At 66.0% G+C, this 11,343-nt stretch overlaps 1 protein-coding gene across 1 annotated transcript; it reads left to right on the top strand.

Annotated features, from left to right (window-relative positions):
- Positions 1-548: 548 nt before the first annotated feature.
- On the top strand, positions 549-11,050 carry CTBP1 (C-terminal binding protein 1). Its single transcript, XM_023748074.1, has 9 exons — positions 549-694; positions 1,552-1,804; positions 4,937-5,081; positions 6,605-6,811; positions 7,427-7,641; positions 8,233-8,363; positions 8,965-9,092; positions 9,606-9,723; positions 10,152-11,050. The coding sequence occupies exons 1-9, from the start codon at positions 549-551 to the stop codon at positions 10,336-10,338; spliced, it is 1,530 nt and encodes a 509-aa protein (XP_023603842.1). The 3' UTR covers positions 10,339-11,050.
- The last annotated feature ends 293 nt before the right edge of the window (positions 11,051-11,343 follow it).

The following is an 11,343-nucleotide window of genomic DNA, read 5'->3' as shown; positions in this document are numbered from 1 at the left end:
GAACTGGTAGCTTAGAAAGTGGCAGCAGATTTGGGTAAACGCTGCAGAGGATCCAGATCTGAAAGAGCCCAGCTAATGGGAGGACTCCGTGGGTAGGAGGGGCCAGGACGAGGACATGGGTGGGGAGAGGGGTCGCTGTGGCACCCACACGCTTCTAACGGAGTCTCCGAATGACGGGGGGGCCAGACACCTGCGGAGACGCGGCTCACGGTGCCCAGGGCCAGCGGCGAGGCCGGTGCGGCCCCAGGAAGACACCTGTGGTTTCCCGATAGGCTGGCACCTGCCTGTCACACCCACGGCCACACTTTTGGGTTTTATCCCAGAGAAACACAGCTCACGGGCAGGAAGGTTCCCGGCAGCCTTACTCCTGGCTCCTGCCCTGAGACACAATGTCCCTCCCCCGGGCGACGGAGGCTGCAAAGGGAGAGAGCTGCCCAGAGACCTGCCCACCTGCAGAAGGCGCGAGGGCCACGGTGCGGGGGCAAGGCTGACGTCTGAGGGTGGGTGGTGCCCTGCTGGTCTCTCCAGCGATGAGATGCTGACAGGCGATGTCTGTGGTGCTGGCGGCCCAGTCCTGTGTCCATGTGGCTGCTCGAGTGACAGGTGGTCAAATCCCGGAGCTGGGCGCACAGGCACACGGGCAGGGCAGTTGGAAAGTGGGCGAGATCGTCCCGAGGGAGCTGGCTGGGGACAGGTACCCTCTGCAGTGTTGGCCACTCGTGAACCCTCAAACTTTCAAGCTGGAAAGACATCCCTAAAAAAACAGTTCATGGGACGAAAGAGACGCAGATGGGAGATTTAAAAAAGTCATCGGCAGGAGTCAAACAAGTTTTGCCAGTAAGTTTGAATACTAAGACCAAACAGATGCTTCTTCTAAAGTTGTAACTGACCAGAACCAACTCAGCAAGTGAATCCCATCCCATGGGAGCCAGTGACAGCCCTGGGCAGGGCCGGGCCGGGCCCTCAGCATGACAGCCCCGCCCCACCCGGCGATGGACAGACGGCACCTCTGCCCTTGGCGTCCACCTCCCGGAGGAGCGTCCTCAGCTCTGACGTGCCTGCTGCCTGTGCAGGGAGCACCCTCAGCCAGGAGGACGGCTTGCCCAGGAAGAGCTGGCCATTAAAAGGGGTGGACACGAAACGTTCATGGGAAAGTGGGCAGGACAGTCCAGAGGAGCCAGAAGACGATGGCAAGGATGAGAGAGGAGAGGCCGCCGGCCCAGGAGTGCTGTGACCGGCTGCCCTCTGGCGTGTCCCCAGTGGACAGTCCTGGGCAGCACTTCTTTCCCGGGGGGCGGGCGGGGCAAGGGCAGCGGCGTTGCGTGCAGAGCACCGTCCCTCTTTCTGCTGGAACCCAGACGTGACGGCTGGGGCCTCCGCCGCCCTCAGGACGGGGATGCCCGGGAACAAGACAGGAGCCCAGCTCCAGAGCGTGGGGCTGACACAGGCTCCTGGCCGCCCGCAAGGCTGTGCGAGGCGGGGACAGTGGCTGCCGTGTCACTGGGTGGGGAACCCCGTCCCCTCACAGCGGCTGGATATCAGCCTCCTCTAAGTGCTGCGGAAGGAGGCTGTCACCACCACAGTGTGTGCGGAAAGGCGCCTGCACTCCACGCGAGTTCCAGGCTCGACCAGCACCGGGGGTGGTGGCACCGGCAAAACCAAGGGCCAGCCCAGCTGCAGTGGGTGCTTGGCAGCTGCTGGACGGCACGTGGATGGAACTGCTTGTGCAGCACAGGCTTCCTGCGGAGGAGGAGGGAACGGCGAGAGGAAGCTGGGCGCCCAGACGCTGCGTCCATCGGGGCTGGTGGGTGCTGACCTCACCGGGAGCCAGTCCCAGGACGAAGGCACTGGGCCGGGCAGAGAGGAGGGAAGTCCAGGAAAGTGCAGAAACACTTTGTCGTGGCGGCCGGGGGACTGCTGGGAGGCGCGTCCGAGCTGAGAGGGTGGGACAGAGACGGGAAACAGCCCTCCCAAGGGGACGGAGTGGCCTCCAGTCAGTGGGCAAAGGCCTGGGTGCTGTCCGAGGTCCCTGGTCCGTGGGCACTGGAGGACCGTGGCGGGGACACGCCTGCTGCCCTGAGACCAGGACAGCCCGTCCTGCAGGAAACGGGGTAGTAGAGGCCGTCTGATTGGACGGCAAGTGGAAGTGCCCCAGGCAGGGGAGATGCGGGGGTTGGCAGGACCTGCAGCGGGGAGGACCCCCGGACACGGCCGATGCTCCAGGCCCTGGAACCGCGAGCCAGCAGGGGACACCCCCACCCCAGGCGCTGGGCACCGCTTGCTGTGGGAACACGAGGGGCTGTGGCCCGAGGCAGCTGAGCTCTTGCCAGGAGAAATTGAAGCATCCATGCTGGTCCTGCATGTGGCTGCTCATTGTGGAACCTTCTGGAAGGCCTCAGAGGGGCCCTGCCTGTGTATGTGGACTTGGGAGACCAGGGAAATGGAAAGAAGCCCCCAAAGCTTGTGCCGGTGCCCATCAAACCCTGGCTTTGCCACGGTGCCCGAATGGCACCTTTGGGCCCTGCTGCCATGGACCGTGCTCAGAGGCTCTGCGCGTGGGACCTGTGTCACCCGTTCTGGGGTTGAGGCACCGAGTTAAGTCACTGGTCACACAGCTGCAGGGGAGGGGCCTGAATGGACATTGGCCTGGGCACCTCTGGGCGGCGGCAGGTCCCAGGGACAGACTCGGTCCCGGGGCCTGCAGACTTCCTCCCGGGAGGTGACACGATATCCGGGTGTCGCAGCTACTCTGCAACCACAGGAGCTGTGGGAACCTGCACGGAGAGTGGCCTGGAGGCCAGACAGCACGGCCGTGATGGTCCCTGGGCGGAACGGACCCTGCTGTGGGCTTGCTTCTGCATTGGAGCGTGGCCTCCCTCCTCCGGCTGGGGCGGGAGCGGCTCTGAGTAGCGTCGCAGCCCTTATTCTGAGCCTGCACCTGGCGCCAGGTGATTAAAAATAGGCGAGGAAGAGGACTAGGACGGGGGAGGATAACTTACAAGACACATGTGGCAGGTCACACTCGGCAGTGCAAGCTGAAGCTAGAATCCTGGATGGCAATTCGCATCCATCGTTTCCCATTTAGTGTCTAGCGCTGTGCGGCCAGTTCGGGGGAGGACACCAAGGACATGGACAAGCACTGGACGCAGCCGAGCGCCCAACAGTGGGAGGAGGCAGGCCACTGGGCCGCCCTCGCCGGGACGGAGCCCTCACTGCCGGTGAAGCCTCAGGGTTAGGCCTGCGTGCGGCTGTGCTTCCAGGGTGTCGGCCTGGCCTGTCTGCAGCTGAGCCTCATCCTGGCGAGAGGCCACGTGGGCCCCACCCAGCCCTGCACAAGGCCTTGCTTCTGCCGGCCTCTCGCGTCTCCGAGGCCGGGGCTGCTGCTCCTCAGGCTCCATCGATGGGTCCACCTCCATTTCTGGGGCACGGCTGTGCCTGCCCACAGCGGACACCCTCCAATCTGCCCACCCTCAACTTGCCACAGTCCCTCCTCACCAGCTCTTGTGGCTGCCCCCCCAGTTCACACAGCAGAGGGAGTCCAGAGGGGGCTTCCTGGGTCCTACCGGCCAAGCCCTCCCCCACCCCTTCCCCCCTGTGGCCTTCGCCACGCTCACTGCCTAAGCCGTGTCCACCTCCCCACGCCCTCCTGTCCCCTCTGCCCCATGGGCACTGGCTGCTACTCTGCTGTCACACAGGGCCCTCCCCTCCCACACCACGTCCATCCTGGCACCAGAGGTCTGTGCCTGTGCTGCCTGACATCCCCTGACCCCCGCTGCCTGGGGCGGGTACCCAGCAGGTCAGCCACACACCCACTCAGCTGCTGCCCTGCCTCCAGGAGCTGGTCCCAGACCCCGGGCAGGAGCAGGCCACTCCCTTTATCTCACAAGTCCTGGCCAGCCCGGTGCCTGCAGGACCAGGGTCCAGGCCCCAAGGGAACTGTCTGTGTTCTGGTTGGCTGTCTGTCCAGCGATAGCCGAGGCTGTTGTGGGAGGAGGAGGTGGGCAGTTAGCCCTGCCTCCCACACGTGGAAACCCACTCTGCTCGCCCACCTAACGGGTCCCACGTCCAGGCTCTCCTGGGTGCGACAGGCTTCTCCCTCGGCTCACACGTGGCGCATGGGAGCCTCGGCCTCCCTGTCCTGGGCGCCCAGGTCAGGTGGCCTCCCTGCTGTCTAGAAGGCTCGGCCTGCAGGGCGGACAGCAGCCCAGGGTTCCACCGGCCACTGTGTTTCAGCGACTTGGGTGTCCTTGGCTGCAGGGCCCCCTGCTCCGTCCTTGAGGGAAGGACAAGCCCTGTCCCCCAGCGACCGCACGTCCTAGTCGTACCAGTGCCTCCGGCCCTTCTCGGAGCGGTGGCCCAGGTCCGTGGCCTCTGCCCTGGAGCCTGGAGATGGGACGTTGTGTGTCATCCGCCTACATCTGGCTGTTGCCAGAGCGCTTCTCCCCCAGAACCCAACCCTAGGGTTTGGGCCCGATGCCTTCCTCGACCACGAGGGGCCCCCTGAGGAGCCAGGTGTGCTGGCTCTGGCTCTGGCTCTGCATGAGGGCAGCCGTGCCGGCCCTGCCTGTGGGGAGGTTTGTGCTCCTGTCCGTGGTTTGGCAAGGAAAGCAGTGAGCCCTCGGGGGACACGCCGTCCTGTGGCTTTGGTGCCGCGGGGGTCTGGGCGCTGGACGCGGTGTCCTCCGGTGCTCAGCATTCTCCATCTTGGCGTCTGGTGCCCGTGCCTGCCCTTCCCATGCTGGTGGGGGGCAGGGACCCCGGGTTTCCTGGCTGAGGCACCCGGTCGGCTCAGGTGGCTTCTGACCCGAAGGCCTGCTGTGCACACAGGAAGCTACGGGGCCCCTGGGGGCCCAGCCAGGGCGGGGCTGAGGGGCGGTGTCCACGGGGCCTCTGCCCGTGTTAGGCCAGGCACTCACGGCCGCTGTCCTCGCCGCAGGTGCTGAACGAGGCGGTGGGCGCGCTCATGTACCACACCATCACGCTGACCCGGGAGGACCTGGAGAAGTTCAAAGCCCTCCGGATAATTGTCCGGATCGGCAGCGGCTTTGACAACATCGACACCAAGTCGGCCGGGGACTTAGGTAGGAGGGGCCCTTTCTCTCTGCCGTCCGCCGGGTGTCCTTGGAGTGACCTCCCCACGTTCTGTGCGGTGCCGGCTTCTGCTTCACAGCAAGCCTCCTGCTGCAGCCCCCGCGGCTTGGCTGCAGGTGGCCTGTGAGCTGGCGTCATGGGGCCCCACGTGGTCGGCCCCCCGGCACGTGCAGGCTCCAGTGCTGCCCGCACCCTGGCCCGCGCCTGTGCTGTCGGGGCAGCTGGCACTCGGCCTCAGCTTCCCACACTCCCTGGGGCCGGCGGCCAGTGTCCTTGGGTTTCACACGCCCCGTCCAGGAGACGCTGGAAAGGCAGTGTGTGTTGTGAGTTAGGACATGCATGAGTGTGTGCACACGTGTGACTACGTGCACACATGTGCACAGGACCGTGAAGCGGATTTAATGTGGACTGCACCCTGCTGGGCTGCCTGCCCTTTCCTCGATGCTCTGCTGTCTCTTCCCCTTCCTGTGCTGGTCACACCCAAGCAGACCCGAGGCTATAGCCGGCACCCCTCCCCCCAGGTCCTGGGGTCACTGCTGACACCTCCCGCGGCCGTGTCTCTGGGGCGGCACCTGCAGGTGGGCTGCGGCCTGGACACTTTCCGAGCTGGTGTCCTTGGGACCTGTCCCTGCACAGCTGGGCTGACCGTTAGCCAGGGACAGTCTGGGCATGCCCTGCTGTCACCCGCAGGCCTGGCCGGTGGGGATGCAGAAGTCCTGGGACCTGCTGCCCCTTCTCGGATGGGCAGCAGCTTGGTTCCCACCTGGCCTCCCTGCACCCCCTCCTGCATTTCCCAGGGAGTTGGGGTGTGGCCCTTCCTGGGTCCTCATGCAGCTGTTTGTGTGCCCGGCCCCAACCCAGCCACCGGGGGCCTCCTCGTCAGGGAGACGGTCGATGGGAGACAAGGGGTGCGCCATGCAGGCTGCCGGGGAGGAGGGTGAGGGCCAGGGCTCAGGGAGGGGGATGGAGCCACTGGGGCAGATCCGAGGTCCTAGGACATAGGAGCAGCGTTGCCTCATGGTGGAACCCACCAGGGTGGGTGAGGGCCACGTGGAGAGAAGTGGGGACCGAGGCTTGCATGGAGAAACTTGAGCCAGCTCGCTTTCCAGGGTCACTCTGCTGCTAAGGGGACCCGGTCAGGCTGGGAGGACGGGGACATGGGGGCACAGGCTTCAGGGGATGGGAGGATGGCCATGGGGGGCTGTGGGGATGAGAGGGGGGCCCATCTCTCTAAGACGAAGCCTCCATTGGCCCGGGGAGCCCAGAAGACAGGAGTGAGACCTGTAGGTGTGTGGCTGTGTGGCTGGTTCCAGATTCCTCCCTGACCACGACCCCTTCCTGGAAGGTGGAGGAGCAGGCGGTCCAGCCAGGGCCCAGGTGTCCAATTGTCCCGTCGCCTCCGTCCGCCCAGTGGGCGGCTTCCCCACATGGTGGCCTGGGGGCATGTCCTTGGCTCTCACGGGCGAAGCACTGGGATGGCCGTGGTGACCACCCAGCTGTCTTGTGTCCCCAGGCATCGCTGTCTGCAATGTGCCGGCGGCGTCCGTGGAGGAGACCGCCGACTCCACCATGTGCCACATCCTCAACCTGTACCGCAGGACCACCTGGCTGCACCAGGCGCTGCGGGAAGGCACTCGCGTCCAGAGCGTCGAGCAGATCCGGGAAGTGGCTTCTGGGGCCGCCAGGATCCGTGGGGAGACCTTGGGCATCATCGGACTAGGTGAGTCCACCTCTGCCCTCACCGACGATGAGGTCCCCCACCCAGAGGCGCTGAGGGGTGGAGGGGGCTCCGCCCGAGGTTGTGCGGGCCTGTGTGCCCAGGAACACCAGCCACGGGCCCCACATAGACATCACACAGGTGCCCTCAGGCCACACGCACGCTCGCCCTGCTGCCCTCCCTGCCTGTGGTAATGGCTGAGTGGACGTGGCCCTCAGATGAGGGCCAGGTGGCCCTGAGGTCCCTTCGCCACTTTGCCCGCCAGGGCTTGTCCCCAGCAGCGGCTGTGGGGGGAGGAAGGTGTTCCCGCTGCCGTACGGTCCTTCATTCACCCGCCGGCTCACGCAGCGCCTGTCCTGGGGTGGGTGGCGTCTGGCCCAGCACACACACGGGGCAGGCCGGACCCTCAGCCCCACCCCGTGCGCTGCCCCCTCGTGTCCACTGAGCGTCCATGTGTGCTCCCTGTGGGCTGCCTCCAGCCCCTGCACGGCCAAGTGGGGGGCCCCATGCTCAGTATCGGGGGGCAGAAGCCTTGGAGCCCAGAGGGTCTGCTCCCACGCTGAGCCCTCTGCACTGAGGCAGGGGGCCCTGGCCGAGGTGACGCCGGTCTCCCCCCAGGTCGTGTCGGGCAGGCGGTGGCGCTGAGGGCCAAGGCCTTTGGCTTCAACGTGCTCTTCTACGACCCCTACCTGCCGGACGGCACCGAGCGGGCCCTGGGGCTGCAGAGGGTGAGCACCCTGCAGGACCTGCTGTTCCACAGCGACTGCGTGAGCCTGCACTGCGGCCTCAACGAGCACAACCACCACCTGGTCAACGACTTCACCGTCAAGCAGGTGGGCGGGCGGGGTCAGAGGTCAGGGCCGGGGGGCAGGGCGGGGGCCAGGCGGAGGGCCCGCTCTGCCAGCACAAGGCATGCACAGTGAGCGACAGAGGCCCCTGCTAGCTGGTCCCCGCTGGTCCCAGGGCCAGCGCCCTTCCCCGCACAGCCTGCTTTGGACTTTCCCCACCAGAAGCTCCTAAAAGGCTGAGGCCTGTGGCAGAGGTGAAGCCGCGGAGCTTTTGGTGTCAAGTTCCCCACAAATGGGGTGGACACAGGGACCGGAGGGTCTTGGGGCCGCCCGAGGGTGGAGGCTTACATCACAGCAGAATGTTGGCCCTGGGCAACCCACACGCTCACCCAGTGTGTCCTGAGCTGCCCTGCACCCGGCAGGGCTGGAACCGGGGCTGCCCCCACGTGGTGGTGTGGTGGTGGGGGGACCACACAGGCTGAGCCCGCGGCGGCACAGCCCCAGCCTCACCGGCAGAGCCGGCAAGCCTGGTGCCTGTCTGGGAAGTGCCAAAGGGCCCTCCTGCCCCCCTCCCAGCAGCAGGGTAGTGAGGCGGCCTGGGGTGACTTGCTCTGGGTGTTGTTTGGTGTCTTCCAGATGCGACAAGGAGCCTTCCTGGTGAACACAGCCCGGGGCGGCCTGGTGGACGAGAAGGCGCTGGCCCAGGCCCTGAAGGAGGGGCGGATCCGCGGCGCGGCCCTGGACGTGCACGAGTCGGAGCCCTTCAGGTGACTCCTGGCGGGGCTTTGGGTGGTCCCAGGACGGCGCCTCTCCCCGCCGGGCACTCCCTCTCCAGGCTCAGGCCCCTCACTAGCTGGCATCAGCACCCATGACGTGAGGCCCGGTGCCCACATGCACCTCCAGGCCGCAGCCTCCAGCGGCCAGCCGTCCGAGGGCAGGGGTGTAACGGCTCCGTGTCCAGCCCATGACCCTGCTCCAGGAGGACCTTCCCCCCAGGCCCGGCCAAGTCTCAGCAGGCGGGCGGCCGGCATAGCACCTGGGCCAGGACAGCTCTCAAGGCACAGTGCTGACGGGTCGCCCAGGTGTGCCAGGTGGCCGGCCCCCATGTGGCAATGTCCAGAGGCCCCACAGCCAAGAAGCCAGTCTGCGGCACAGGCCGGCCTGGGAGGGTGGTGCCCTGGAAACGGTGGTGCCAGGAGGGCCTGGGGTCTGAGAGCCAGAAGCTCCTGGGACCAGTGTTCCCTCCAGGCGAGGCCCCGCCCCCCGCCGTCGGGAGCCCGTGGACAGGTGTGACTGCCTTGAGGACCCCTGGGTCTGATGGAGGGTGGGTGCTGGGCTGTGGCTCTGACCTGCGCTCTGCTGTCCTAGCTTCAGCCAGGGCCCCCTGAAGGATGCCCCCAACCTGATCTGCACCCCCCACGCGGCCTGGTATAGCGAGCAGGCGTCCATCGAGATGCGCGAGGAGGCGGCCCGGGAGATCCGGAGAGCCATCACAGGTGGGCTGGGTGGGGCACCAGCAGGGCCCGGGGTCCCTCTGAGGCTCTTTGAGGTGAGCACTCACCAGGAGACCCGGGTGGGAGCACCTCCGCCTCTCATTCAGCTGAATCCGTCCCGTGCTGGCCCTGGGCAGGGAGCCAGAGGGACCCGCCCTGGGGGGACATCAAGGCCGAGGCTGGGGAGGTCGGCCTGGTCTTCCCTCTGGTCGAGCACGGGCAGCCCAGGCCTTCTCCCGCGCCTCCCTTATGACCCTCCCTCCCTGTCACCCCTGGGGTTCAGCTGAGGTGTCACCCATTGCCAGCCTTGTAAGTCAGACAACACTTGTCAGCCTGGCCTGGGCCTAGTGGACAGGGTGGGGGTGACGAGACCGACGGCACCCCCATGCTGAGGGGAGCCAGGAGGAAGGGAGGCCTGGCTGGGGGACCCGTGTTCTCGACCGAGCTGCCTCTGCTGGGGCCCCCAGTGGCAGCTGTGTAACACGGACACCGTCCTCCCCATGCCCTGCCGCCCAGGCCGGGTCCCCGACAGCCTGAAGAACTGTGTCAACAAGGACCACCTGGCCGCCGCTGCCCCCTGGGCCAGCATGGACCCGGCCGTCGTGCACCCCGAGCTCAACGGGGCCGCCTACAGGTGAGCGGGCACTGGACAGTGGTCAGGGACACAGGTCTGGGGGACGGCTCTCGGGGGGGAGGGGCTCAGCGGGCCCTGGGCCTGGATGTCGGTGCTCCCATGGACCCGGTAGACACAAAGGTCGGGAGTTAGAGCCTGAGGAGGGTGGCCTTCAGGCTGGGTGGGAACAAGACCATGTGGGTGGAGGCCATGCTGGGAGCAGGGTCCAGGGTATGGGGAGGCAGAGGCGGGGGGCGCAGGGTACGGGGAGGCCGAGGGGGGTCAGGGTATGGGGAGGCAGAGGCGGGGGGCGCAGGGTACGGGGAGGCCGAGGGGGGTCAGGGTATGGGGAGGCGGAGGGGGCCCGGGCGGGGTCCTCTCAGCAGACAGTTTAGGGTGCAGCACCCTGCCCTGCCACTGGGCTCATGGTGGCCTCCCTCTTTTCCTAGCAGGTACCCCCCGGGCGTGGTGGGCGTGGCTCCCAGCGGCATCCCGGCCGCTGTTGAAGGCATTGTCCCCAGCGCCATGTCCCTGTCCCACGGCCTGCCCCCGGTGTCCCACCCGCCCCACGCCCCTTCTCCCGGCCAAACCGTCAAGCCCGAGGCGGATAGAGACCATTCGAGTGACCAGTTGTAGCGCGGGCGGAGCTCTGCAGCCTCGGTGCTGGTGGCCGGGCCTCGGACAGGCGCCAGCGGAGGAGGCGCCCTTGGGTGGCGGTGGCACTCCAGAGACTGTCCCGGCGCCCAGCAGCGGAGGTGGCGCCGGCCTCCCCGCGTTGACTAGTCCCGTCCTGAGGGCCCGTGCTGCCCCGTGTTTCTGCGTCTCGTTAAGCAAAAGAAGTTCGTAGTTAATTCTATCATGAATGTCCTTGTCTGTGTGCAGCCTTTAGAACATCACCAAGGATTTGTTTGCTTAGCTGTCACCACCAGGCCGAGGGCGTCAGCAGCCCTTCGGTCGCTCCTTCTCTGCGGAACGTGCCGTGCACGGCAGTTGGCAAACTTCTCAGGACTATGGATCCTTCCCGTTTTCTTTCTATGCCACACAGTGCATTGTTTTCTATCTGCTTGTCTTATTTTTAGAATAATTTAGAGAACAAAACCAAGGCTGTTTTCCTAATTTTGGCATGAACCCCCGTTCCAAATGAAGACGGCACCGCGACATAGCAGCAGGCGGGAGCAGCAGTGCTGGCCCTCGGCGCTGTCCCAGGGGTGCGAGCGCGGCTCTGGCCTGTGCGGTGCCATCCTGCTGATGTGGTAGGCTAGCAGTATTTTGGTTAAAATCATGTTCGTGACTGTAACCATTTGTATGAATTATTTTAAAGAAATAAAAATCCCAGAAAGAGCCGGCACGCCCAGCCTTTTAGTGCTTTGTCTCACAGGACCCTGGGTCTCCGTGCTGGCTCTCGTGGCCTCGGGGGCTGGAGCGGGCAGCCCTGGGACACTGCAGGGCAGTGGTCCCCACCCTCATGTGAGGGGGCCTCGTGCCTGGGCACTGCTGCGGAAGGGGTGCCAGCAGGCGGAGGGGGCCTCGTGGAGGGGGCTACTAGTGGGCAGGGGGCTGAGCTCCAGCCTGGCCAGTGGCTCACCTGCTCTCACAGCGGCCGGTCCTAGAGCAGCTCCAGGCGAGTCCGTTCCGTCTTCT

This window comes from Myotis lucifugus, unplaced genomic scaffold (assembly GCF_000147115.1).
Source record: "Myotis lucifugus unplaced genomic scaffold, Myoluc2.0 scaffold_1118, whole genome shotgun sequence".
In the NCBI taxonomy this organism is placed as follows: domain Eukaryota; kingdom Metazoa; phylum Chordata; class Mammalia; order Chiroptera; family Vespertilionidae; genus Myotis; species Myotis lucifugus.
Note: the sequence above shows the minus strand (reverse complement) of the source record. Positions and strands in the feature narration are given on the sequence as shown.